Here is a 27,483-nt window from a genome sequence, read left to right on the forward strand (position 1 = left end):
TGATGAGTGACCAGTATAGTGAGCTCAAAGTTGCCAAAATTATTCTTATTTTAGAAAAAGGTGCTTAAAGCTGCTTGCTTAAAAGATGTTCAAAGTCCAAAAAGTTGCTGAGCCCAATCTGTCTGTACCTAATCGAGCGTGTTTCTGGATTTACCTCGGCGCGCCCGAAAAAATATATAGTTTGAGAACGAGGGAGGTAAGAAATCTAAATATGATTGTTAGTTGGGTAGTTTTCCTTTCCAGAGTGCAAATTCAAGAAGGATATATACGACAAGAACCATGGGCAATGCATGGGTTGGTAACTTTTAGAATACCTTATGAAACACGATAGGAGAATTAATTATATTGCAAGAAAATATAGATGAACAAAATCTAAACTCAAACTACTTTTCCACTACATACAGGTATTAGTAATACTTGTAATAATAAAATATTCTTACTACTCCATAAATGTTCAATAAAAAGCCCAAATTACAATATAAAAGGCTCTCTCCACTCAATAGTTTCATAAATACGTCCTTAGCCATGAATAATCTTAAATTTTAGCAATTTCTGCATTCTTAAATTTCTCTTTCACCCGTGTATATATATAACTTGCTATATGTACAGTATATATTCCATCACTGTTCATCAAGCAAAGAATAATAATCATGCAGTCATTAGCATGATTTGAAACACATTTAAACAAAGCCAACTGATTAATTGTTGCCTATATAACGATGTTGAATGAGTTTGATAGAGGATGTTGGATGTCGATACAACGCTTATGTATAAGGCCCGTTTTAGACGTCGAATTTTTCATGTGCCGAATCGAATGCAAATGACCTTAAACAAGGAATTTGGTTCATTAGCATTAGTTTCAGCGCATGAAAAGTTCGACGTCTGAAACAGGCCTAGTCTAAGGCAACTTTTAACGATAGCGAAAAATCTAACGATATATTATAATGTTGGCTGATGTTTGAACGAAATACTTCATAAATATAGGGTTATACCATGATAGAACCATGGTAGTTTGAGAAAAATAGTTAGTTGGTCCTTCGATCATTCGTTGACCGCTTATTTCATTATTCTATTATATTTATGATATCCACCTCAATATATTACGCAGTTAGCCTCTCTCACTATGTCAAATGCATATATACAAATGAAAAAATAGCTTTTAAAATACTTATCTGGAGATAGAACTTAATTACTTAATTACTGCACCAACTTACAAAATATTAGGTCTTGTATTTAGTTTTTACATTTGATATCCAATCGGAGCAACGTAATCGAATATAGCACTGTGAGAAAGGCTAATCGTTCTGTTTTCCGTTTTGAAATTTTGAAATGAAAAAAGGCGTTGAATTAATATACTAGACTATCCTTACCATGATACTGCTGCCCGCAGCAGGTAGTGAATCAAGGGTTTTTCAGAAACTTTGGCAGTACGAGCTTTTACCTATACAATTTTCCCCCTTTCACATCGTACGAACCCAATATACAACATAATATGTCAGCTGTTAGTGATACATTCAAGCTTCGCGTCACTCAAAAACATGCTTCACGCAAATGAATAACACCATTTTCTTGAAAAGCCCCTTATTCACTGCATGTGTTTTATATAATTATTGCTACGATATATTCATGTATATTTTTCACTTTTCTATAACTGTCACGCATTTACTCTACTATACAACTTTGATAAACCTATAATTTGCACGCATACACCTACTTCTCATCGCCTTGTCGTATTTTATGCGGAGAACAGACAGAAAAAAGGTTTTCGGCATCTAAAAATGGTTTATAACATGCAACAAAACGCAACCTTCTTAAATTGATAGCCGTCAACAGAAATCGAGTTGACAAGAGAATAAAGTCACATCAGGATAGCTACCAGTCTGCCATATTGTCCTAAAAAACAAAAAAATTCTATATGGGTATTTCGTCGGCGTTGAAATTTATAATGAAGTGAACACAGATGTTTCACAGATTATCGGAATACAGATGTTTGCCCATAGCAATTTTTATCCCGACAACGTTGTTTTTAGACGCATCTAGTCTATTATTTCAAACTGAACTTCTATATTTACTATACAAGGCCTGGAATAAAAAGTTGGATAGTATGGCCAGAAAAACAGGACATCGATCTTGCTGCTATAGCGGCAAACGGTATTCCAATACAGTTAAAATGTAACCGGCATAATCACTTTGTGCGTTTTAAAAACACGGCCATGCAAATCCAAAAAATGCTTATTATTTTATTTTATTCACAAGAATCAAGCAACATACACGTCAAACTTTGGAAGCAGTGGCGTAACTAGAACGATAATTGAAGGGCTGAATATTCATATATCCAGTTCTGCCCTACGGATTTCTTTTGTAATTGCAATAGCTTACAATAGAAATCTGTCGGGCAGAACTGAATATATGAATATTCACCCCTTCAATTATCGTTCTAGTTACGTCCCTGTTTGGGAGTGCAAAAAAGTGTGTTGAGAATTCGACTTACCGATATTTTAAAGAGATTTAAACACTGACAGGTCTGAGTGGTTTTGTGTCTTTGATATGTTGGTCCCCATCAGTCTCTGGGTTCAAGGTACTTTCAGTTGTCGCGTCTTCAGTCGTGCTGTGTTCGTGAACGGTCGAAAGGGTCACAAGTGGAATTGCCGGCGAATCCGTATCATCCTCGTTCGCTAAGGTTTCCAAATCCGGCTTATCGGTGACGGTCGATAGCTTGCGTTCGTGCTCGAAGTCGTATTCACGATGACGGTGTTTATGTTTGTGCTTGTGCTTATGTTTATGTTTGTGTTTACGTTTGGGTGGTTTGTGTTCACGAGGCCCGTCGTTGCTTCCGGGAGTTTGTTGTTGGTTGCCCTCCATGGATTTCCATATGGTGCAATTCTTAAGCTCCTCGGTGATGTTGATACCACTATCATTATAGCCCAACGTTGCAGTTGCAGGAGGTTCCTCTGCAATTTGCTAAAAACGAAAACAAAGTCAACAAACATGCATGCGCAATACACTCATAGCCTGTAATACACTCATAGCCTGTCTGCTTCAAAGGTGGATCAGTTCTCTTGACAGTTCTGTGTTTTTGAAAGTGAAATTTCCTAAATTAATGTTCGATTTAGCCAAGAAATAGCTGCGCATAAATATTACCATTTGGCAATGCGTTCAACTGGCAGTTTTCCGAATTTTTCGGTTTATTTACGTTTCAAACGCTACGTTTCTCGAATGAAACGTGCAGATTCGAATTGATAAACGGTTATGTTATTTACAAAATTGCTCAACGTTTGTCGGAAAATTCCTCAGGTTTTGACAGTTCAAGTGGTTAACATGTCTTACTGTTTATTGAGAATATTGCACGAAAGAATTCCAACTTGGGGTTACTCGCAAGGCCGAAACTGGAACGATAATTGAGGTTGGGGGTTATTCATATATTCAATTCTGCCCGACGGATTTCTTTTGTGTAAGTGGAATAGCTTAGGTACAATAGAAATCCATCGGGCAGAACAGGATAAATGAATAAACACCCCTCCTCCATTATCGTTCTAGTTTCGGCCCTGGATACTCGGCGAGTATTTCTATGGAAGTCTTGTAAAATTTTCCCACATACGTGGAATAATTTTTTGTAAACAACATAACCGTTTACCAAATCAAACCTGCATGTTTCATTCCAGAAACGTAACTTTGGAAACGTAAATAAACGCGAAAAAGTCGGATGGTAATACATGCTAGCTTGTATTACACATGCATGAGTTATTATAAGCCAAGGTCAGTGAACTATATAAGAAAAAATTACACTTCTATGATAAGATGGAGAAAATTGAAGCCTACTGTACTTACCAGAGATTCAACATCTGCACCGTCAGCTTCCTCTATTTTCTTCTTCATTGATTCCGGCATAACATCATCGAGCACCTCCAATTCGTGTTTCGTAAATATTTTCTCCATTAATTTACGAACCGCCACCAAAGCTAATACCTATAAAATATAAACAAACAACTCAGTAAAACGACTACAACGTTTTATAAAATTATCAATTCCGCACGATGATCTATTTCATCCGGGTATTGTGAATGCACGTGCGAAACCAAAGTTGTCCGCCATTATGTCAATTATGCGCACGGGCAAGGCCAAACCGAGTCAAAACTGGTAACTAGGAAACGCGAGGTTTATTTAAGCTTTGTGTCCACGTCAGCTAGCAAAACTGCCATTTTTATGAACTTACGGTACTTATGTAAGTTTTAAGGTAAATTTTATAAAAAAACCAACAGAATAAATGTTTGAATATAAAGTTCTGCGATAAGATATATTTGCTTATATACATGTTAAAAAGACAACATTTCGACTTTGACAGAACGTCATTAATTCAATAAAAGTACTAAATTAAAACAATAGACTGGTTAGTGAGAATAAAATGAAAACGATCCTACATATAGAAAGAGTTTTGCACGGGTAAAGAATTTGAAAACAATCGAATTTGTTCCGGCATTCGAACCAGAGATATATAAACCTACCATTAACGGGAAGGAGATTGCAGCAGGTGTGGCCTTTATTACCCATAGTATTATCAAACACGTCACTTGAATTCCAGTAAAAATATGAATCCGACTGATGCGAACTTTTCTTAAATATACTCTATCTGGTTGATGTTTCAATGGCATAAACAGTATTTTAATTCTCTCGAAGAACTACAAAAAAATAATAGGTTAAAAAGTTAAATATAAAAATTACAAAATATAATAGGTTATAAGCGTTTGGATACACTGGATGTATATAAAAACAAGGAGTCGGCGTCTTGTAAATAATTATGATAGCATTTTGTTTTTCATTTATTCAACAGTTTGGAATACATTTAACAATTTTTCCACGAGTCGTATATCTGAGCTTAACTTCAGTCAATCTTTCGCTGAATGTTTGCATGATAAATCAAATTTAAAAATCCGTTTTCATTACCGATAAATATTTTAATCTCATAATTTGTTCATTTTAAATCTCTGGGAACTGAACGTTCAAAAAGTGTTTTCAGTGGCGTAGCCAGCCTGTCGATTTTGTCCCGCTATGTAAATTTCGAGTTATTACAGTCATTCATTCATTAGAAATCTATTGTTTTCACGGTCAGTGAAAACTAATATTAGCATAGCAGGACAAATCGACAGGCTGGCTACGCTACTGGCTGGCTTCTTCATCACTCTTGAGTAAACTTGTCGGCCATTTTGTTTTTGCTACTCATCGTATTGCCGTATACGAGCTGATATACATTGAGTAGCTATATTATAACACTTTTTATTCTTTTTTCTGGATGTTATCTTTATATATTGATTAGCACTTCTTATTAAATGCAACACTGGTACACAAACAGTTACCTGAACACCTCTAAGAGCTGAGACTCCCATGTATATGAATAATCCGTACAACACCGGCAATGGGATGTACTAAACAAAAAAAAAGACGCTTATATTAACGCTACTTACGCTACTATTATTGTTCCGATCCTATTAAACGTAGCGCATATAAATCGCAGCGTATAATAGAGTATCTTTGTTTTAAAGTAACTAGAAACTATATTGAGCTGAAATAAACTATAGATATTCCGGCAAGGCTAACGTAGATTTTGATCTATAACACAAAATTATTGGCAGGTTTCTTAACGCAGATATACATGTAAGGCATTTTATTTCACAAGCGACTTCCTTGGAACATTTTTAACCCCAGTGATTTTAGCTTTAACTGTAGGCACTAAAGAATAATCGCTCTTGGGAACAACTTGTGTTTAATTTTTTGATGATTACGCGAAGCAAACTTTTCTGTTTGCAAAAACGATCCATAAACTCTAAAGCACATTAGTGCAAACTTAAATAGACGCTTTTCCTGGTGAGTAAATTAGTTAAACCTTTTGCAACATTATAAACGGGATTTTTTATTACACATGCATGGTAAAATCTAAGTTAGTCTTTTCTACATTAATGAACGGCGTTTATTCTATTTTGACAGATTTTATCAGCATTACGCTATATGAAATCAAACAGGTGTTTTTCTTTTGGCACACCTGATAGCAAACATTAGCGTCAGAAAATCCGATTTCTCGTGAAAAAAAATGAAAAATTCGACTTTTACCTTGAAAAATTTGCCAAGAAATACGGTGTTACCAACCATGATGAACACAAATAATCCAGTGACACGTTGCTCCCTAAAATAAAAATGTTATTCCAAAGCATCAATGACTTATAGTTTTTCATAAAAAGGAACAGGGATTTGGTTTTCTTATTTAGGGGGCGGAGGGGGGTGGGGTTAAAATTATAAAAATTAACATTTATAATTGGTACTGATTTTCGTTCACAATCCCCTGAAGTTTGTATCGACACTCCCATTTGCCCACATATACCCCGACTAGTACAGGGTTTGGGGACAAACCCTGTTCCCTTAAATATAGGGAATTACTAACCTAACTCCAAAAAACTTTGGTCTTTCTCCAGGCGCTGTGCACGTGGACTCAACAAACAAACTCCGGACATGAGACAGGGACTCGACAGTGGCAGCAACGACCCATGGTAGACCGAGAATGGAGCTAATGCCGATTCCAATAGCTACGATTGCGAGATCCAAATGATATCCAGCACCTTTCTAAATAGGGCATTATAATATATATCATAAATATCACTGACTCTATGTATTTAATTCTCCAAGGCGTTCTTCAACGGTGTTCAACGTTGCGAAATTTCCTATAAACACTAATGTTAAACACACCTTCAATTTATGCTCCCTTTTATTCACAATAACTGCAGTGATCTGTTGATCCATGAATACTAATATTGTTGTCAGCAGCGCTGGAATAGATGCTGCAATCAGAGTCCACCATGGGTTCTTACCAAGAGGTGCGATAAGCCAGCCACGAGCCTGAGCATTTGTTGGTTGAAAGTTTGTGGGAATGTTTAACTTGGGTGTGCTGACTTTAAGTGCAGCGTCGACTCCAACCATTACCATGACGGATATGATTACAGCAAAGTCGGACACCACCTTGCGCACCTAAACGACAATTGTGTTATAGTCAGGTTAAAGTCTACGATTGGCCACTAGCTGTGCGAGATTGCAAAACCTAATTTTCTATAGATAAATATCGAGTAGGAACGAAACGGAAAGTTTTCGGAGGAAAATTTTCCGAATGGAAGATTTTTCCGACGGAAAATATGCCGAAGACAAACTTGTAAAAAATTATCCTAATGGAAAACAGCCTCCATAAGCTGTTGCTATATCGAAAAAAAATTTAATAAGCAAGAAATTCCCAAGTAGTGTCTATTTCAAACTAAAAGAAATTTACTAACACAAGCCAATCAAACTTCGTGTGACATGACATCAACATGAGAAAGGTTTTTCTCGTTCTTTACGCTAATTTTGAAATTATTATACCAAAAGCAAGAGTTGAAATAAACAGAAGACATGTTGCGGTTAGAATGTAGAGGATTAATGCTTGAATCACAAGCTTTAGTTATTAATTTTCTAAAAATCAACTTTTTTGTGGAGTTTCCACAGAATTATTCTCTATAAGGTTTAGTTTTTGGTTCCTTCAATTTATCAATGTATAGAATCGCCTTGAACACGTGATCAGTATAAATAACGGCTCACTACAAACATATTTGACTGCATGCGGACTACGATTTTATCCACAATTTTGAACCAGATACATCTAGTATGTCACACGTACCTTGGTTGGAAAAAATCGTGAAGTTTTGAAGCTCTTCAATTTAATCACTAAGAAAAACGTCCCCAGGGTAAGAATGGTTGACAGAAGAAATATAGCACCACCACAGGCATCTCCTATAATTACTTCTCTCTTGTCGAGATCGCAGTTAAAAATCGTTTTGTTCGTCGGATAGTATTTCACTGTTGCATTTTTTGTTACATTATTGAACACCCTCCTTGGTTGCATGCATTCACACGATTGCCTGACCACGTGATCATTTGGTACTGGGTATTGCTCTGCTAACTCGTATAGTTTATGTGCTCCTTCGTAAATAAAGATCAAGCCGATGAGAGTGGCAAACGATTCTTCAGTGAATCGAGTGAAATATCGAACCAGCGCACTGCAGTCAGTGACCACGAGGATTACACAGTAGAAAGTGGTCCACAAACCAATCCACATACGGAATGGCATGTAATCCAATTCAGCTTTGTCACAAAAGTTATAGAGGATTCCTTCAAATACCAGCATTGGACCCGTGGCGCTAAGTATTATGAGAGGTTGACCAGAGAAAAGCGAGAATAGAACGCCGCCGATGGAAACGGCCAACAGCTGCTCCATGGCGCCCTAAAATGTACAAGTCTAATTGTCAATTTTAAGAAAGCAAAAATCGAAAGACATACCTTTGTTCCGGCCTGCATGCACTGAAAAACATATTCAGATTTAGCACATCTTTTTAATGTATAAATGTAAATGCGTGATAAAAGAAGTCAGACAGAGAAGGTTAAATAGTTTATACGTGACAATGGCCTGCAAGAGAAAGTGCTGTTGCCTTTTGTGGCCGATGCCATGCAAGCTCACTCTGCTGACTATCGGAAGTACAGAATCTTGCATGTCATCCAAATACATAACGTTTAAGCAGGTTGAAAAAATTACAATTGACGAAATTATATTTTGAATTAACATATATATACTTATATCGTTACAACTTAGTCGTAAAGAATGTTTTAATTCTACATCGTGATCGCGAAAAAAGAGAAAAAGTTAAACAATATCTAATTTATAGGACTTTTCCAGCTGAATTTGTATTTAAAAAGCATTTTAGGATTCTACTTTACGATTTATTCATCAAACCCAAACGTTTTACACTGTAGCTAACACAAAACAATTATACGCTCTTTCTTTGTTGAAAAAAGGTGAAATCTCATTACCATATATTTATTGGTCCTTGATTCCATCGCCCCTCCAAATGTGACAATGGGTGCCAGAAGAGCAAAGTAAATAAACAAAGCACTTGCTAAACACTGGCTGTTTAACGCGTCAACGTAATCTGATGTGTAGTACTTCGCCCTCCTTTTAACATCCATAATAAAACCACCACCAAACCTACAAGCACAGACAAGTAATTTTAGTCGGTTATATCAAGTGAAACCCAACACCACCAGTAATAAATTTCGGAATAGTCGTTTGAAGCTACATATAAATACATAGTTTTATTATTCACTAAATAAATATACAATCTCCGTTTTGATTGGTTAGCCACCTACATGCGAATAATTCCTGGTATTTGTAGCTATTACTATACGTCAAATTTACAAATAATTACTGGTATTTGCTGCAAATATATAGCTGCAAATATCCTGAGCATGCGCATTGATGTCAATTTTGTAAACCATAATAGCGACTCGAAAAAAAAACGCGGAAAATACCAAAAAATAATAAGATAAGTGAATGATAAAAGAATTATTGAACTCGGTTCTCGCAAAATATCGTGATTTGTCGGTGGCTCTCAGATCAATTATTTGCCTCTGCTTTTGGCATCATCGGATCTGCATAATTGGATCTGCTCGCCACCGACAAATCACGATATTTTGCGAGAACTCGTCCAATAATTGATTAGTATTTGTAGCTATGACGTCAAGTTAAAAAAAATTTCTGGTGTTCTGTCAAGCCTACAAATAATAGTTTCTAACTTCTAAGTTTCTACACAATTGTTGACGTAGCAAAAGCCGGTTTTGAAAGAATCAATAATCATAAAATAATTGTTAAATACAATCTAACAATCTAAAATTCAGCTTTCAATTCCACGCATCTACAGTATCTACGCCTAACCTACGAGTTACACATTGTGCTATACCAGTCCAAATATCTCACTACTTCGACACGTTGCGTGACTTGTACAAAGGCCCTTCTAGTTGATTAAAATTCTAGTTTCTAGTTGATTAAAATTTATTATTCTACTTTGTTGTTGAGTTCGAATATTCACTTCTGCATGAAGTGCAGAAGTGAATATTCGAACTGCATCCCATCTACTGCATCTACCCTGTGACTCTTGTATTCTGCAACCGAGAGTTAAAATCACGAGCATTTGATATGTAAGTATTTTAGTTAGTTGAGGTGAACAATAAATTCATTATCGGATTCGGTTTTCGCGTGATATTGAGAATTATCATGCAAGGCCTCGGTTGGTATTCAGCCTACAGCTTTGGCAGATAACGCCAACCTCTGGCTAGATAATATCACGCTCAATCTCACCGAAAAGTTATTTAATATTGGTATAGGCGATTTAAAAATAATGACATGTTGCAAAGGCTGTGCAAGAAAGGTCAATTATACCTATACCATAGAAATGTAGAACACCTCTTACCTTCCAGTTCTAACCAATTCATTATTCCTATGATCACCACCTTCATCTGCTCCTCCACCATTAGTCCCACTTCCTTTTGCCGGCACACCGTTCTCCCTTTTGCCTTGTTTGTCACCATCGCATGTATATTGTTGTACGCGACGGTTTTCTTGCGAGGGAACTGTTGCCGGAGGCTCTATACGTATAGATGGGTCCCATTCTCCGGGTGGTAACACTGTAACCTAAAATGAAATATCAATTCTTCCAATGAAATCAACATCGTCGCTCAACTGTATACACAAAGCGATTTGTTGCAGGATCTGTTGCCTGGTGTGTACCGACCTTTAGAAATACGATAGCTCTGACATAAATATGAAACCGAAGCAAAGTATATTTCAAGAGATATTAAGTTGTCGCAGACGTTTCCCGCGTCTTCACATCACCTGGATAGTACGTACGTTGCATGACATTCATCTTGGTACTTATATATAGTGCGATTTTAGAATCCTTTAGTCAAGTACGTATTATTTGGATTGCCAAACAGACAGCTAAAATATTGTCATATCTTATTCATAGTTTATTTTAATTCGATGAAATCACACGTAAACAGCCCCATGCACCTGATTTTAATAAAACCAAAATTATGCCAGGAGGGGGCAGTCTATGTGACTAGATTTAAGACGATTTGGTTAAAAAATGAAATATATGGCCACACTGGTGACACTTTTCCCCTTCTTCATCTAAATACCGATTGCAGACATACCTGCTGAAGGAATTCGTCAATGCCAGCGGTGATGTCTTCGCGACATGTGGCTTTGAAAGCAACATCATGAAATACCTAAACAGACCAAAGCAAACATTGAGAATCGTTTCGCTGAAGCCGAAGGGTTGTTGTTGTTGTTATTATTATTATTATTATTATTATTATTATTATTATTATTATTATTATTATTATTATTATTATTATTATTGTCATAAGCAATGTGAACAGTATCGATTCTTGCATGCCAGATATACAATCACTGACGTCTTTGAACTCGAAAAGGGAACAAAGCCTACAAAGACTTTTAGACAAATTAATCGTAAAAGAGAGAGATTGGATATCGTTGTTATGGTTACTTCATATTCAGTTTTTGAAAGCTTCTTTGAGTTTTGACAACGTAAACCATAAACGCCGGAGATATTTTCTGAAATTTTGTATATAGCTACTACAGTTTATTAAACTACCATTGCCTGATAGCTAAATTTGTGGTAAATTCTTATCACAAATTCGTAGACAATCAGACTGCATGCGTAACAACAGCTCACATACGGTAGGTATCTATTTTGTAATAAACAATATTCTGAATTCTAACAAGTATGCGACACCCACGTATCTGTTAGTCAAGCTAGCTCTTTACCTCATCAGCCATGAGTGTAGCAATCGCTCTTCCCACTTCATGGTAACGTCCTGGCTGTCCAGATGGTCCAAGCATGAAGAACAAGAATCGCGTTGGTAAAGGAACCTCCATCATATCGCCAAGAATTACAGCATCTTCCAGACGAACAAATGCATTCATTGGTTTACTAAGAAAGTCTGTTTCTCCCACGAGAACCATTGAACCTTCGGCTCCTGCCGGGATCTTTTTCATAAAATTTGCATCATACTTGCATGGAGAAAGAAAACGGATGCTGAATTGACACAATTTCATTTCGGAAAGTATACAAGTGAAAATAAGAAATTGCGGCCCTATTGTTAGATCCTGCTTGTATATTGGGTGAATTTCATATGTATCTTATGTGTAGAACGTGTACGAACGAAACCAACCAATCCAGCAACCAGCTAGAAATCATCATCTACGTATTTGTGTACCTTGGCACATTCTGGATCAGAGTCATTGGCGGCATCTTCAGTCGCAACGTCTTGCGCAATCAACGACACAGCAGTTGGTACATTTGGAAAATCGGATTCAGGTGTTTCAATTTCTTGCAGGCGAGTCCCTGACTTAGTAGGATTATTATCATCGCTGTTATTGTCACCACCACCTAGAATATCGTTAGAAAAATGGTTTCATTTTTTTTGGTAAAAATCAAATATATAAACATAAACTACATACAGCCAGAGAGGCGCAGCCAGATTGATTATAGTACATCGTTTGTATCACCTTTTTCATATTTATTCATCTCTTTAGAAATTGAATTATTTTAAATTTACCGACAATTTATCTTTAATTTAAATGTTGTGAATTTATTTTAAGTTTACCGAAATTGTGGATAAACCTTACATGCAATCTTTACAAATTTACATTCACGCAGCGTATAGTTGTTTCTTTAAAGTAATGCTTTGATTGCGAAGAGCGAGCATGAAAGCATGTTTTAAAATGACAACGAATGAACTCATGCGCGCCGAAAGTTTAATGGAAAGGCCACAGTACATGGATCCGCTAGTTTTACCTTTATCAGTATTACTTTGTGCAGCGCTGGTTTTTCTTGTTCCTTTTAATGATGGAAGACCAGTCTTCCTTTTCTGTGTGCTTTTTCTTCTTTCATACAAATGTCTGTGTTTCTTTAACAAAATATCTCTGACTCGAGGTCGTAAGCCTACATCAAGCTGCCTCGTAGCGACCAAATCATCAAGAACAATATCTATATAAATAAATAGCACAAATGATTGGGGATGAAATAGCACGACTTTGAATTTAAATCAACATTAATTCTGCGAGAGGCTGAGAGCGGATACAACCATTATAATATCCAACGTGTGACAATATTTTTGCAAAGACAGTTTTTCCTAATATCCAATTAGGGCACATACAGGGTGTCCCAAAAAAAAGTCCACTCTATTGAAATGAAGCCTTTGTTGATTTGAATGCACGATCAACGCAGTAGTGTGTAAATAGCATAGTTATTAGGTTGAGGCGTTCAAATAAAGCGTCTTGCTTTCAATTGGGTTTATCATAATATTAAGGCACTCAGATTCTAACAAAGGCTTGATTTCAATAGAGGGGACTTTTTTTTGGGACACCCTGTATAATAAATGACAAAATTCATTTTAAAATCTATGAATTCTAAGGCCTCCCTGCATATATGTACAATGCATGTTGAACTTAAATATTATAAAACGTTAAATGTGGCTATGATGGCTAACTCGAGCGCATTGATAGCTAGTCATAATACACGGTCCGAATTAGATTCCTGCTACTTTTTTGTTATTGAACCCCGTTTGAATTGAATACAACTGTGCATGGTAACCTGAAGTAATCATCTGCTGCATCAATAACTTCCAAACTTTTATTATCCAAGTATTGCTATCTATATACATGCAGCAGTCAGACAGCTTTTAGCATAGTACAGGAACTACATTAATTATCACTTACCTGCTATTTGAGATATTGTAGTTGCATTTAAGTCAAGCAACACAGTTCCATTAAGAACGCAACTTCGCAGTTCAAATAAACTATACAGAGATAAAGTGGCCACGTGCGGTTTACTCCATCGATTGCCACCTTCTTCAACATCTTCTTCAAATTTCAGCCATCTCGCTGTCTCCTTCCACTCTTCTTCTCCAGCTGCATCACAACACAATTCATCCATTTCCGTAAAGATCTGACGTTCAACATCATTGTCATCACCTCCAAGAATGAATCGAACTCTGTCAGCTGGGGCCTGGTGACCTATAATGTGAAAATAATGTAACAAAAATGTAAAAAATATTACCGCGATTTCCCTTTGATCAAAATGCTGTTAAATACGCAGTTAATTGGTTATAGCTGGTTAAAACATGCATATTGGCAGGCACGGGATGATGCGAAGGCAAAGGGAAACAGGATTTCGTGGAAGGGCAATTCTGTAGCGGCGCATACTAAAAAATGTGAAACTTCACTTCATCGTGTTCTCGCCTTCCAAGACAATTTCGGGATCGGAAAGTTTTCCACCAGGGGCCGGTTGTTCAAAAGCAGGTTAAATTGAACCCTGGGTTAGTGCTAAACCTGGGTTAAAATTCATTACCCTAGGTTAGCTAAACCTGGATTAAAACTGTGTTGTTCAAAGCAGGGTTAGCGGTAGGGTTAGTTAACCCAGGGTTAAAATATTTAACCTAAGATTAAATGTATTTTAAGGACTAAATTGGATATAAGAACGTTTTCGATTGGTCAATAAACGAGCGTCCAAAACTTTACTCGACGAGGATATATTGTCAGTCGAAAGATTTTATGCCGTGAGGGCAAGGTCGCAGGGACGTTGTTTTGAAGAGCATTTTCCGTGCATGGAATTTTGGATGGATTCGAAATGAAAGGCCATTTTGTATGATAAACAATATCGATGTGAAATAAAATTAAGCAAATTATAAACAATCTATTTTAAAATTTCAGGCATTCTTTGATTATTTAAAATTCAGGAACAAACGTAGCCTTACCACTTGCTGCCAATCAAAAGAATCAAATTTTGATATCCGAAACAAATATTTCGATTACGATGTTTCAATTTGTACGGTTGTATTCATTTATCGTGTATTGCATTGAAGCGAAGGTATATAAATCAATACATCAGCTGAAACCGAACGAAGTCAAACTTTAATAATTCTTTGCTGTCGAAATTATTCGTAAAACCTTTCAAAAGTGTTTAATTCATGACGAATTATACGTGTTTACGTGTTTCAGCTCTTTATTCATCCATTTTGAATCGCAGTTAACCCAGGATTAAAAAGTTAAACCACCTAGCTAGCAGGGTTAATTTTTTTTATCAATTTTAACCCAGGGTTAACGCTAACCGAGCTTTGTGCAACGCAAATCAACCAAGGTTTAAAATTTAACCCTGGGTTAGGCATTTTTAACCCTGGGTTAGCGTTAACCGACTTCTGAACAACCGGCCCCAGACGATTGTGCTACGTTGATTAAAGCTCGTTCGTTCCACTTCTACTTAATAACAATAAGACCTTGTAATCCTTTAAAATGAAAGGGCATCTTTGTCCCCGTTGCCCTTGCTGGTGAAAGACAAGGGAAACTGCCGCCTCTACTGCCCCTCCCTGCGTATCGTTACGGGTGTTCTTCAATAGTAAGGTTTCGTTATGAGGACATTTTGTCCCTTACCAGCTGTTCCATTTTGTGGTTTGTTTTGTTTGTTTTTTGTAGAGTTACTTCTTCCTGGTTTATTCTTGCTCACGGACGGGTAGTGATGACTGCGGTGATGATTTCGACGTGCCCGTGTCGGTTTGATTGGTATGTGAACCCCAACGTACACTTGTCGATGATCTAAACGAAGATCATGAATTGCAGCAATTAAGAAGGTATAACAAACCAAATTACGATATGAAACTGCAAATTAAACACTGAATTATACTAATTTATTATAATAGCCCAGGGCTATCTTACTCAGAATCTATGAAAAAGGAAAATACCCGAACGATTGACCATGTTTTATGGCCCAGTTTACACTGTCAAAGTTGCCTGTGTTTACAGTTGAAATTCAAAATACGCATTGGTAAATCTCAAGTTCTATATGTTTTGCAGCGAGTATCATGATGAAGAAACTCGATCAGTGTTAGCATAACCACTGTTTTAGTTTCCGTTAGTGTTTCTGCTGTAAACACTTTGAAACCTATAGATTTGCCAACTGTGATCATAGAAAATGCATGACAGTGTAAAATTTGATTTCGAGTTCATTGTATGTTCAGCAAGTGCGTTTATTTGAAAAAAAAAACGAACATAAAGTCTTGAACACTTTCGATATACAATCTGAGTTCATTGATCATGCTGCATAGAGGATTGAATAAACCACGGTTTTCATGGGTTATTGCGAATAAACCACGATTTTCATGGGTTATTGCGAATAAATCATGATTCCCATGATCTGTGGCCAGGCCACAAGAAACCACGTGATTGATTTTGACCAATCGCGTGAGTAAATTTAGGCCAATGCACGAAGATTGTATATTAAACACCATTAAAGACCTTTCCAACCTAAAGATAATTGCAATGTTGCATGTGCCCTACTTTGTGCGATTTTTTCCAGAAAGTATCAATTGACAGTTATCAAGGTTTACCATTTCTTTTGAGTTAAAATGTAAAAATAGAATAGATGATATATAATCCAAGACAACTAGTTAGAAGCGTGCCAGATTTCAAATAACAAACGGACAATCGCGCTTACTTAACTGCCGAAAATAAACGTAATATCAAATTGCATATGTCAATTTAAACAATAATCCAAACGATAAGTCGATTGTAAAGTAATTAATGCAAAGCTTTCTGTTAATCTGATGAAGGAGATGAACCTGTTTGCCTACTCGGCACTACTGCCACTAGCCCACTACATATTTTCGTTAGACTTGCTCAAACGGTAAAATTGTTCTTCATCAATCACGAGAAATAACGATCCCTAATTTTAATAAAAAAAAATTGGAAAAATGCGTGAAAGAATAAAACGTCATTGCTTTGATTTAAAGCGTTGACAGCAGCAATTTAAAAGATTAATGAACATGTACTCATGCATGCATCCCATGCATGCATTAGAAAGATTGAAATAGGATTAGTTTGTGCTTTTAGAGTGTAAATTCGTAGAAATACTATAGACTGATCTCTTATTTTATATTACAGAGTTGTTGTATACAGATTATATAGAGGTGTTCTTTGTTATACTAGCAGATTTCAATAAAACCCCGTAAAATTTGTTTCTTGGTATAGACAAAAATTATACATAATTATAGTAATAACGATAGGAGATAAGAGTTCAAAGCTTCTCAATATTTGATAGCATATCCATACATGCATGTAATTGTGGAACAGTAGAGTTCTGTGCGTTATTAAGATAAAAAACTCATTTTAAAGAATCCGGATAAAAAATCTGGAATTCAAGTTCCTTCTTCTAATCACAGGATTTAAAATTAGGCTATTAAATGCTGGTCAACGGACAATGCATGAATGACTATTTATGGATAATTCGCTGCCTAATCTAGCGATATATGAATTTATTTATATTTGAGTTACCACACGATGGTTTCTTCAAAAGCGCTTCGGTATCGCACTAACAATTAATTTATGTTGACGACAGTAAAGACTCTTTTCCACTTATCGCAAAAGACGCAAAACTCACTCACAAGCTCGCTGCGAGTGCTGGCATGCATGCATGTAATTAAAATCAACCCAAATGCATCTTCACTGGATGAAAACCCTCGCAGCGAACTTTGGTTCGCCATAACGATGAGCGACACAGGAGAATCTGTGTGTCTCAAATAATTTGTGAAATTCATGTATGTATATTAGTAAAAAACAGATTTTGGCCGGGCTAAAATGACGTTCACTGCTGACTTTGATCCTCGCCGTTATTTTGAGCCCTGCATATACACGACCTATATGCTAACATGCTGCCGACTTTCGGCAAAAGACATATCAGCTGTGGTTTCCGCAAGCGTTAATACACACCACTCATTTCTTGCCCTGCCCACTGAATATAGAGTTACATGTAACGTCTTTGTTACAAATTCATCAAGGTACAACTAACTCCTCCGTCAAGAACAGCAAGAAATATAAACATATGTGATGTTACAGTACATGAAAACTAATACGAGCTGGTGATTAAAAACACAATCAAAAGATTAACATCTTGAAACACAAAAGATATAGCCTAATATAGCGGTTAAAAACAAATTCGTTAATCAACGGATTCTTGTCTTGTTTCGTACATGTTATAAACCTTTTGAATTATGGCTAGATTATGCTTTGTTTTGCATTGCGTGATGTTCGTGGGCATAATTGAATACATTACATTATGCTGATTTGAAGCCACGCGAAGGACGAGAGGCCTTAGAATGATCTTCATGAAGGCCCAAAACATTAAACTCTATATCAAATTTCAAGAACATCAATATAGGTATGACGTTTGGAATATAGTCGGTTATCAGTGGCGTAGCTACCGGTCCTGCTCGTCCTGCCCAGCAGGACTAAAAATTTCCCCAAAATTTTGAAAAAACCACTCCAAAAAAATTTATGAAATATTTTTGAAGCCTAAGCCTTATAAATTCCGCAATTATATTTTTCGATTCGTTTCTAGCAACAGTTACCACTCGGAAGCTCGCGCCCGCAAATATAATCGATCCCACGCATTGATGCTTCAGGCCTAATAACATATATGACATATATATGATATATATATATATATATATATAGATCAATGGCTCACTCCTGCTATTTTGCCAAGGCAGGAGCTGCTATAATATTCTATAGAAGAAAATACTCAATTCTGATTGGATAAATGGCCTCTTACTCACTCATAATTGGCTGGTTACAACTCCGCACTCCTGCTATCTCGACAAGGCAGGAGCTGCATATTGTATTGCCTTTTCTTGCGAGGTTTCCGCGTGAGTACACACACTTGAGCGTAGTTTGCATAGTTATTGTCTTTGAGCGAGTGTTTTTGTAATGGCTTCAGCAAGCGTGACGAATCTAGCTTCAACTGAAGCTGATATCATAAATTCTTTGTTAAGAAAATCATTTTCTGTTCGAGCAACCGCGGAACAAAATGTTATTGTTAAGCAAAGGCCAATGCCGAATTTGAGTATTAGTGCGAGAGGGAGATCTTTTCAAATGGCTTGGTATGAAAAGAAGGATTGGCTTTGTGGCAGCACAGAGTTAAAGAGATTATTTTGCTGGCCGTGTCTTTTGTTTTGCCCTGGAAAGTCGCCGACTTGGAGCAAGAATGGTTATAGCGACATGCATGGCTTCCTCTCTGATTGCAAAAAGCATGAAAAGGCGAAGTCACACATGGCTGCTTTCAAGACCTGGAAGACGTACGGTTCCGGTGCTCGAGTGGATTCTCTTATCTCCCAAGCAAGAAGAGACGAGATACAACGCCACAATGAGGAGGTAAGGCAAAACAGAGAAATTTTAAAAACCATAACCGAGGCTGTTTTGTATTTATCCAAACAGGAGTTGGCGTTTAGAGGCCATGATGAATCTGAAGATAGCTTGAACCGCGGTAATTACAGGGAGTTACTCGAGTCCTATGCTAAGTTAGATTCTGTATTTGAACGACGATTGCATGGCAGACTAGCTGAATCTGGTCAGGGTGGAGATTCACGTTTCACTGGGGTCTCTCCTGAAATACAAAATGATTTAATCTGTTGCCTTGATTCCATTATTGAAGATACTATTTTTAAGGAGATTAACGAGTGTACCTTCATCAGTGTGCAGGTTGATGAAACTTCTGATGTCTCAACTAAGGAACAGGTAAGCATGATAGTCCGTATGGATAAAGGTTGTGAGATAGTAGAAAGACAATTGGGATTTGGAGATGTCAGCACAAAGAGAGATGCTGCTGCCATATCCCAGTTTGTGAAGGATAAGCTTAGTCCCCATTCCAACATCAAGGATAAATTAGTGATGCAAACCTATGATGGTGCTGCTGTTATGTCTGGTCATGTTAGTGGTGTCCAGGTTCGAGTGCGTCAAGATTATCCTTTTGCATACTTTGTTCATTGTGCAGCTCACAGATTAAATCTAGTTTTGTGTCAGTCTGCCTCATCTATAGCCCCTGTTAAAGTTTTCTTTGTTGATATAGGAGCATTTTGTACTTTTACTAGTAATGCCCCTCAAAGAAAAGCCTTTCTTAATTCTCATCAAATAGAGTTCCCCAGCCCTGGTGATACTAGGTGGTACTATCGATCTCGTGTGATAAGTGTCTTGCATAGAAATTACCAGAAACTTCATGACATTTTTCTTGGAGAAGTGGATGAGCCTGGGAGCTGGGATGGAGAATCATTGGGAAAGATACATGGTTTGCTACATAATATTAGTAGTTTTTTGTTTTGCTTTTTGGTCTGTGTTTTTCAACAGATTTTCCAACAATCATCAATCCTATATGAAATTCTGCAAGGCCAACAAACTGACTTTAACTATGGTATGGTAAGAATTCAGCGTTTTGTAACCTTTGTTTCTTCTCTTCGTAGTGATGATAAATTTTCTGAATTATACCAAGAAGCAGTAGATATATTGGGCCCACCAGAAAGCAGACTTGAGAAAAGACACAACCATAAGCAAATTTATTTTGAGATTATCGACTCCATTGTTAGTATGATGAATGAGAGGTTTCAGGATATGAAACAATATGCATTTTTAGATCTTGTCAATCCAAAAAAATTTGCATCTTGGGGTGGGGTGGTACCACCTGAGAAAATTAATTTACTAAAAGAGATGTATGGGCCCCTTTATGATATCTCCATGCTTGAAAGCCAACTTTCTTTATTTACAGGGATCAGGATTTTCATAAAGACACATGTAATGAATTACTAACCTATATTTTTAAGTTTAATCTCCAATCTAGTATTCCTGAAGCTGTCAAATTAATGAAAATGAATGTTGTCTTGTCAGTAACTAGTGCTTCTGTTGAAAGGTCATTTTCCTGCTTGAAAAGGGTAAAGACCTATTTGAGAAATAGAATGAGTCAAGGGCGCCTTAGTTCTCTTTGTAGGATTTCAATCCATAGAGACATTCTAAAAGAAAAAGAAGATGCCAATGTGCTACATAGTGAAGTTGTGGAGAAGTTTGTGGAGAAGCCAAGGAGACTTGCCTTTCTTTACAAATAGTAGACAGGTTAAGTATAAGAGACATTAGCTGTTGAATGTAAGTATAACTATTTCATTACTAGTTCATCCCTGTTAAATGGGTTCAATTTTTATAATTCATTCATCATGAGCAGTCCTTTGTGCACTCTTGCACCTTATTGTAATAGCCTGTTATATAAAATATTAAAACTTAAAAAAATTATTTGTATGTACATTTAATTGGTCCAAGGGGAGATATTCACTGCTGGTGTGGTGACCCCATGGGCCATCTGTTCACACTGTATTGAATAGTTACTATTCATTCATTAATTGCTTATGAGTTATGAGCAGTTTTTTGTGCACTCTTGCACCTTTTCACTTCATGTAATATATGTTTTAAAGAAAATATTAAAATCATAAAAATATATTCTTCTAATTATAATAATAATAAAAAATCTTTACAGAGGAAAGCTTCCATCACCAATAGTGCTTTTCAGGAAGGTCCTCTAAATTGGTTCTAGGGGAGATATCCACAAGTGTGGTGACCCCAATATATAAATAATGGGCCATCCCTGTTCATATTGAATTGAATATTTACTTTAAATTCATGTATGAGCAGTCCTTTGTGCACTCTTGCACCTTTTCATTGTAACCTATGTGTTTAAGAAAGTATTAAAAACATATAAAATCTTATATATTTTTTCTCTTAATGGGGAGATACCCACACTTAAGGTGTGGTGACCCCAATAAATATTCATTCATCATGTATGAGTGGTCTTGCACCCTTGCATAGTTGCACCTTTTCACTGCAATATACATATGTGTAATGTGTTTAATAGTTCTTAGTGACTTCTTACTTCTTTTGCATTTACCATTCTGTTCATACTGATACTGTATTAGATATTATCTATATTCTTACTTTTCATCATGTTATGAGCAGTTACTAGTGCATTGTGCACTATTGTACGTTTCATTGTTCTCTGTTTCTTCATTCTCGTTAAATGATATTTTGAAAACAAGGTGACATCGTCTTTGTCAATCGTGAGCCAATTTGCGCTAAGTGTGTGTACTTGCAATTTGAAAATAAAACGAGGAGTAATGGGCCATGGCATATTTAGTTGCAGCAATACAGAAATGCAATTATGCAACTCTTTTACTTTCTGGCTATGATGAGTGTTGTCTATTTGACTTCTACAGTGCAAAAGCTTTATTCTCTGAGCCATTTATGGTCTATCAGAGTTGCAGGGTTAGGGCAAATTTTTTGTTGATACTGCCCCCAGAACGCCGCAAATGCTGTTTCCAGGCTTCCAGATATCAAAAATTTTCTGGGGGAGCATGCCCCCAGACCCCCCTAGGATGCTCGCACCTTCGGTGCTCGATGAGCAGGACCTTCATCGAGGTGCTGGCTACGCCACTGTCGGTTATTGATAAAGCAGTATAGTGCATTGGCTTCAGCAGATTTGCTGCTGATACTTCCATCAAAAGTGAATTGGATCCGACTAAATTGGATCGTGTGATCAGACATTAACAATTTCAAGAACCATTGATATAAGTAATATTACACAACATTATAACTATGTCTATAATATACAAATAATAAACGTAGTGTTGTGTAAACCTTCTAACGTCATTAGATTTCTGATTATATGTTAAAAACGAAATATTGCTACATTGGTGCTGAATGTTCGGAATTTTTCGGAAAAGCCGAAATGTTCCTTTTACATTATTTTATCAGTCTCGCGAAATTCTCCTTCGTCACGAGCGTGTTCCGGCGATGAAACACGACGATGTGTATACGCACGCAACGTTAATTGGTAACGACTGAGCGAATTAACTCTTTGCACACACGACATATTGCATCATTATGGCTTAGTTTATTTATCAAGGCATTAAAGTCAAGATGGGTCAAGGGCGAAAACCGCACAACGCTCACTTTCATGAGATTTGGTTGTTTAAGTTTGTGAATTACATCAATTATTAACTATTATAAGCATGCCAGACTTTGCCAGTGTAGCGACAGATAAGAGCTACTGACGCCACGACTGCACGAGGTTGTGTGAATTTACATGTAATAATATACTAAGTTTATTAATAACCCCTCTGAATTATAGCGAATGACTTTTGACGACAATTGTTAATGATATTTTAACCGTTTTATGTAAATAAATATATTGTTATCGTATGTCACCAACTTAAAACCAACACTAACAGCGTATATCGACATTTGTATTTTTAGGTAGCTTAGAGCGAATAGAGGTCCAAAAAGGCAACAAGCTTGAAACGGATGTCGACCAGCTGGGGGTTATATGTACGTCATTCATGATAAAGGCTACTTTTAAAGCCAAAACTATTCTTTCTCATCTGCACAAATTATATAACCAGAAAATATTTTAATAGACAATATCCATAGTAACAAGACATGATTAATGGGAATGCTATATACCTAAAAAACTACTATTTCACTGCAATTACTGATGAAAAGCCTACTGTATAGAAAAAGCAACCTACTTGATAATATATTTCTGTATATGTGAAAGAGTGAAAAGTGTAAAAGCCTGCCAATTTTTGAATTAAATAGTTCATATTTTATCTATTGCCAGGTAGGCCAGGTTAATAACAATTTGACATTTGAAAACTGCTGAAGCCATCAATAGGCAAGTGCAAGAATTCAAGATTGTAAACAATCCTTATTAGCAAACCTATGGCTCCTTGAGGTGTTTAAATGGCAATTCCACTAAATCAAGACTAGATTTCATGTAAATGCTTATTTACATTTCATAGAATTGATAGTCTTGAACAAGTCTGTAAGGTGGTGGTGATTATATTGGTTGAATTCCATCTTTGGAGAAATAAGAGTGAAGGGGATTTATTTATTATTATTAAGGCTGTATTAAGCTGTACATAGTATAGATGCATATGTTGGGGCTAAATATATACATTGTGTAAATGTCACTACATTTTCCTGACAAAAGAAGTTTTGTCGGAATGAAAATGTCAAATCTGCCCCACCTTGGGATGCGGGTATTTAGGTGTGCCTACATCACAGTCATGTGGGGTACCTGACATTTTTTAGTTTAGAGATCTTAAGTCTTCAAGAACAATTTAATTTATTTGGAGGGTAGAATGTGATGATGACAAATGTAAATAACCAGTTGAGTATATATATTAAGCTCTAAGCCTCTTAAAATTCACACCTTTTGTCATGGTAGGTAAAGCCAAGGTATAGCTTCACTAGCACCTAATATTAAACTGCTGTATTTTTTAGTTGTATTTTGATCATTATAATCATAACTCTAACTCCTACTTTGGCTGAATTGCACTCCATAAAATGTATTTATAAACAGAATTTATACAATGTGTTTGGCATAATCTATAAGTTGGAACTTGGGTATCGTCTTAACCTATTAACCACCAATTGGACTAATACATTTTTCTTGAATGTGTGACAAAGGAGACAATTGTTCTTGGTTGATGAACAGGGGCCGGTTGTTCAAAAGGCGTTTAGCTTAAACGGTGGATAAGTTAAAAATGGAAAACAAAATTATCTATTTATTCAACAACCGAGCTGAAATATTTCAATGTAAATAGTTTAATTGTCAATGGAAGTACATATTAAATGCATAAGATGCAGGTCCAGTCATTCACAAGATGCATGAGAGTATTTTTAAATTTTGGCTTACCCACCGTTTAAGCTTAACGCCTTTCGAACAACCGGCCCCAGGACTGAGTGAACAATGTTATGCTATCCTCAATAAACCTCAACAATTCAACAACTTGCAACATTGCTGTGTGTCAATAAGTTGCAAAAGTGTTGAAAACCACATTCACTGTGTGCAGCACAAAATTGTCCACAGTCAAGGTTTAAATGGCCAAGAACATGTGATTTTTACCAGTGTGTACATGTATAACTAAGCACTTCACTTAAGCACATGATAGCTTTATATTCTGTTGGATAAATACTAACACTGTTGATATTTCACGATGAGTGGAGTGACAATTTCTAACATTTATGCACTGTTTGATAATTTGTGGCACATAGCAGATAACACGTCTTAATGTTTTTCTTGTAATACAAAGTTATCAGACTTATCTTAAAAAAATAGTTCCGAGTAGAGACAGCCAAAGAAAGGGTGATATTCATTTTACTATATCATTATATAAGAATAATAGGAGAACGTACCCAATAGGGAATTATATAACTCAAGAAATAATGGCTAAATAGCAAGTACTGTAAAAAGCTGCAGAACAATTGTTTTGCTAGAAATGGCTATATAATTACACTCTTTAATACATTAACAACTTGAATTGAACATCTATATTTAGTCAAGACTAGAAGACATGAGAGAATTCAGTTAAAAAATGGAACCGACTATCACAAATAAAATCGGAACTCGGCAGTAAACGTAAAATTTTCAGTCATGCCGCATTCAAAACAGACGAAATGAACTACAGATAGTGGCACTTTTTATCGTCAATTATAGCGTGAAAATATACAAGTTACTGACGCATTCGTACGTTATTCGTTTATGCTCAATAGGAATTGTATAAAATTACCAACCTTTTATTTCGGTCTCATCGACTGCGATAGCGTATTGTCCTACTGGGTCAGGGGTGTCTCTTTCTTCCCCAAGTCTTTGAAGCAGGGAACTTGTTCGCGGCTATATTGAGATAAATATACAAAGTAATTTATAAGCGATCTTAACAAATTGTCAATTTGGGCCTTTTCATACCCTTCTTCCCGGCGAAGGAAGCTGGCTTGCTTGGTTGTCAAACGGATCGAGGTTATCGTCTTGGCCTTCTTGGGCAGTTTCTTTGGCTGACATTTTTGTTTAATGTTTGAAATCTGCCAATCTAGCCTCTTCTGCTTACAAACTCTAAAACACGAAACCCTTATATACAGCTGTTTGTGTATTCAATAAAAGGGTCGATTTTAATGTAGAAGTTGTTTCGCTCGTTGCATATTCATAATAAACATCACGGCTTCTGAACCAGATTAAATAATAACCAGAAGTGTCACTCAGCGAGTGCGTTACGTAACAAGATTTAGTTCTTTGCCTTTCTGCCAGATGTATAACTGGAACGCTAACTTTTAGCCGCCGTTAATATGATATCGGGTGGTGACACCCTAGCCCCGAGACAACTTTACCAAGCGTTTATATGGTAAAATTGCAAATAGGAAGCGATAGTGTCTGCTTATCTGAAATTTTCTATTCGCCTTTGCGCACGCACCGCCAGGGAAAGTTAACCCTGGACTGGTCCCTACCAGAACCCGTAAACAGTGTGTCCCTACCCCCAGGGCGAACCTACTAGCCAAGGAGAGTTTGAAACCTTTTATATAAATACATGTGTTGCAGCTGCTATAATATGCCAATATGCCTTTAGTACCGCGCCTTAGGGGCTGTTTACACGAGATTACCAAAGACGGGTTACCAAAATAAAGATGATTTCGAGGTACTAAAATAAGTCGTTTTGAAACAAAACAAGCGGGATGATGATCGTATCACTGGGTCGGGGTAAAACGCGGGTACGGACGGACGGATGACTTGTTTTTCTATAAAACATGTGTTAAAGTCATATCCGCGTTTTACCCACTCGGGTAAAACACGGATATAGTATAAAATATACTTCTCGCGTGTTCTAAAGTCATATCCACGTTTTATCCAATCGGGTAAAACGCGGAAATAGTATAAAGTATATAATAGTATATAGTTTCTGTTTACATATCCTATTGCTCCGACAATTTGACATTCAAATATAACACATGGACAAGACTTTGTATTGCCGCAACTAAAGATAGCGGTTCACACAATAAACTAAATAAATACAGCTATAGTAGTAAAAACTCCAAAGAACAATAAACCGAATTTAGATTCAAAGTGTGTGTGTGTAGACTTTATCATCGTTCGATGGAATCGGTTTTGTCATTTTTGATAGACTCGAAGGCCTGTTCTATCTTCTAAATTTGGGCACGTTGATCAGCGAACTTAGAGGTCAAATAGCAATAACGCACCACTAGGTTATTTCGCTTTGCGGTACAACAGCGTTCGATATTCAGGCCTTAGAAACATGTTGTTTTAACTGATGGGATTTATGCGCTACTTGTGTCCCACCCATCTCCACACAAGAGAAGCGTAACCAAAGAATCACATGACCAGCCTTAACCAGGGTCTTCGCCGCAGCGTGGGCCGTGGAGCGAAGAGGGACATGTCGCAGTGCTCGGAAGCTTTCGTCCAATTGGATAATGCTTTTCTGTGCTTTCTAAAGAACGAAGCTATGCTATTGGTTGAAACAGAAATGTACTGTAAAGTTCAGCCAATGAAATCATTCTTGCGAGGAGCTGCGACCCTACCCGTAGAAGAGTCGGGCCTGCGAGGTTGGTTAGTTGCTTGCGTGACCCATCCCTCCCATATCCGTAACGGCTCCACATGATTTTAGTGATCGGTTCTGGAAAGGCGTCTATTAATCTCGCTGCTCTTTAGCTTTTTTGCAGGGTTAAGCACAGTTTGTAGCCTTTTCTTCGTCGGATGCTGTTTGGGGTAAGAGGTATAATCGATAATGATCGCTACAGGTATTTTTTTTTGTGTGTGTGCTTTAAAGTTTGTATCGTTTATTCCACGGTTTCACGTAAGTGACTCACGTGTGACAGTTGATCACGGGATGGAGGAGGTACCGTTAAATAGC

At 36.8% G+C, this 27,483-nt stretch overlaps 1 protein-coding gene and 1 long non-coding RNA gene across 2 annotated transcripts; one reads left to right on the forward strand and one right to left on the reverse strand.

Annotated features, from left to right (window-relative positions):
* Window positions 1–381: 381 nt before the first annotated feature.
* LOC114533090 (electroneutral sodium bicarbonate exchanger 1-like) lies at window positions 382–27,015 on the reverse strand. Its single transcript, XM_028554673.1, has 19 exons — window positions 25,533–27,015; window positions 25,361–25,460; window positions 15,356–15,517; window positions 13,646–13,942; window positions 12,723–12,914; window positions 12,142–12,314; window positions 11,690–11,935; window positions 11,053–11,127; window positions 10,311–10,531; window positions 8,875–9,049; window positions 7,688–8,290; window positions 6,733–7,011; window positions 6,431–6,609; window positions 6,103–6,175; window positions 5,352–5,420; window positions 4,503–4,676; window positions 3,829–3,966; window positions 2,492–2,961; window positions 382–1,893 (listed from the first exon to the last, which is right to left on the reverse strand). Exons 1-18 carry the CDS (start codon window positions 25,623–25,625, stop codon window positions 2,509–2,511), a joined length of 3,702 nt encoding a protein of 1,233 aa, XP_028410474.1. The 5' UTR covers window positions 25,626–27,015; the 3' UTR covers window positions 382–1,893; window positions 2,492–2,508.
* LOC114533091 lies at window positions 18,050–24,313 on the forward strand. The gene is made up of 3 exons (XR_003688025.1): window positions 18,050–18,134; window positions 23,039–23,110; window positions 23,403–24,313. It is a non-coding gene; the product is annotated as an uncharacterized LOC114533091 (long non-coding RNA).
* Window positions 27,016–27,483: the final 468 nt, after the last annotated feature.

This window comes from Dendronephthya gigantea, unplaced genomic scaffold (genome assembly GCF_004324835.1).
Source record: "Dendronephthya gigantea isolate DGI-Jeju-01 unplaced genomic scaffold, DenGig_1.0 000085F, whole genome shotgun sequence".
Taxonomy (NCBI): domain Eukaryota; kingdom Metazoa; phylum Cnidaria; class Anthozoa; order Malacalcyonacea; family Nephtheidae; genus Dendronephthya; species Dendronephthya gigantea.

What these genes read in the sequence shown, in the direction of transcription:
- LOC114533090 (XM_028554673.1), bottom strand. Translation starts at nt 25,625, where the DNA reads ATGTCAGCCAAAGAAACTGCCCAAGAAGGCCAAGACGATAACCTCGAT. An exon ending in TTCCTTCGCCGGGAAGAAGG is followed by an intron (nt 25,461 to 25,532) that starts GTATGAAAAGGC and finishes ATCTCAATATAG; the next exon opens with CCGCGAACAAGTTCCCTGCT. An exon ending in CAATCTCCTTCCCGTTAATG is followed by an intron (nt 3,967 to 4,502) that starts GTAGGTTTATAT and finishes TATATTTTATAG; the next exon opens with GTATTAGCTTTGGTGGCGGT.